Source organism: Penaeus monodon, chromosome 27, assembly GCF_015228065.2.
Source record: "Penaeus monodon isolate SGIC_2016 chromosome 27, NSTDA_Pmon_1, whole genome shotgun sequence".
Taxonomy (NCBI): Eukaryota; Metazoa; Arthropoda; class Malacostraca; order Decapoda; family Penaeidae; genus Penaeus; species Penaeus monodon.
The window spans coordinates 16,416,231-16,417,539 of NC_051412.1; the positions used below are offsets into that span (position 1 = coordinate 16,416,231).

Below are 1,309 nucleotides of genomic sequence, written 5' to 3' on the forward strand. Positions count from 1 at the left end.
GAAGGGATGCAATATTCATCATTTGTGTATTAATATTTTTTCAGAATGGATGATTACAATGATCCAGTCCATCTGGAAAGACTGTCAACACTAAACTTTTTCCAAGTGGAGGACCTTGGTGCCATTATGCCCACTGGCCAGAGGTCACACAACTACACTCTTGAGGATTACCGTATTAATGAGTGGTATTACTCTTGGCTGCCTCATACCAATAAGCGGCAGGATGGTCTCACTACTTATCAGGTAGTGTGGAAGGATTGACGGTTTTGTTTAAATTTATATGGGTGTGTATTTCAGAGGATGCATCTAGTTGTATGTAATATTTTGTCTATGTGTTTGTTTTGATAGTTGTTTGTTTATATTTTTTAATAACAACTTGTTTTGCTTTGTTAAAGAACACACATTAAATAGTAAACCATGAATCTGTCAGATAGTGTCACCTTACAAGGTAATAATTTTCTAGGCTATTCTTTTGAGGAGTAATGCAAGTTGTGTAGGACGTTGTACTTGACTGGAACCACATGATAGTGTTATGGTTATTATTAATGTTATTAATCATATAAAAAGAAAAATAAATAAGCTTCATTTATTTCACACATGTTACTCTACTTTAGCTTAAGATATGGTCATTTTGCAGGTCAAGATTTGTTATGCAAACAACACCAATGAGACCTATGTGTTCCACGGTCCAAATGCTCCAGACGAAAACCCTGGACCTGTTAAGTTCACCCGGCCGTACTTCGACTGTGGACGCTCAGACAAATGGAGTGTGCCTGCTATTACACCTTTTGGTATGTTTGGAAGTTTTGTCTAAAAATAATTCTGACATAATTTTTAAAAAGTTGTTATTCTCTTCTTCAGTCTTTATTTTTGTAGATATGGAGTGATAATCCTCATTTGACCTTATATTATAACTGGAGTTTGTAGTGATCGGTCAGAGATGGGAAAGATAAACACATTTTTTCACCTAAAAATGAAAATTATATAATATATAGATATGATTACCAGGTATTAAAACAAGCATAGTAATCCATATAACATCTTCCACAGCTGATTTATACCCTCGGCACACACAATTCAGGCACATTGAGTACCCAACGCTTACTGGAATATCTGTGATGGAAATGGATTTTGACCGGATAGATATAAACCAGTGTCCAAAAGGAGAAGGAAATGAAGGTCCAAATCGGTTTGCAGATACGGCGAAGTGTAAAAAGGGCACAACAGAGGTAAGCTTGATGGCTTAATGCAATCCAGAGTGATTCTATGATAGTTTTTTTAAACCTGAGTTACCAGAGCAGGTGTGAGA

General features: G+C 36.0%; 1 protein-coding gene across 1 annotated transcript in view; it reads left to right on the forward strand.

Moving 5' to 3' along the window:
• LOC119590630 overlaps positions 1 to 1,309 on the forward strand; it is a 22,302-nt gene that overhangs the window by 5,718 nt on the left and 15,275 nt on the right. The window contains 3 exon segments of the mRNA XM_037939309.1: positions 45 to 243; positions 638 to 791; positions 1,051 to 1,229. Coding sequence (XP_037795237.1) covers positions 45 to 243; positions 638 to 791; positions 1,051 to 1,229 — 532 coding nt within the window.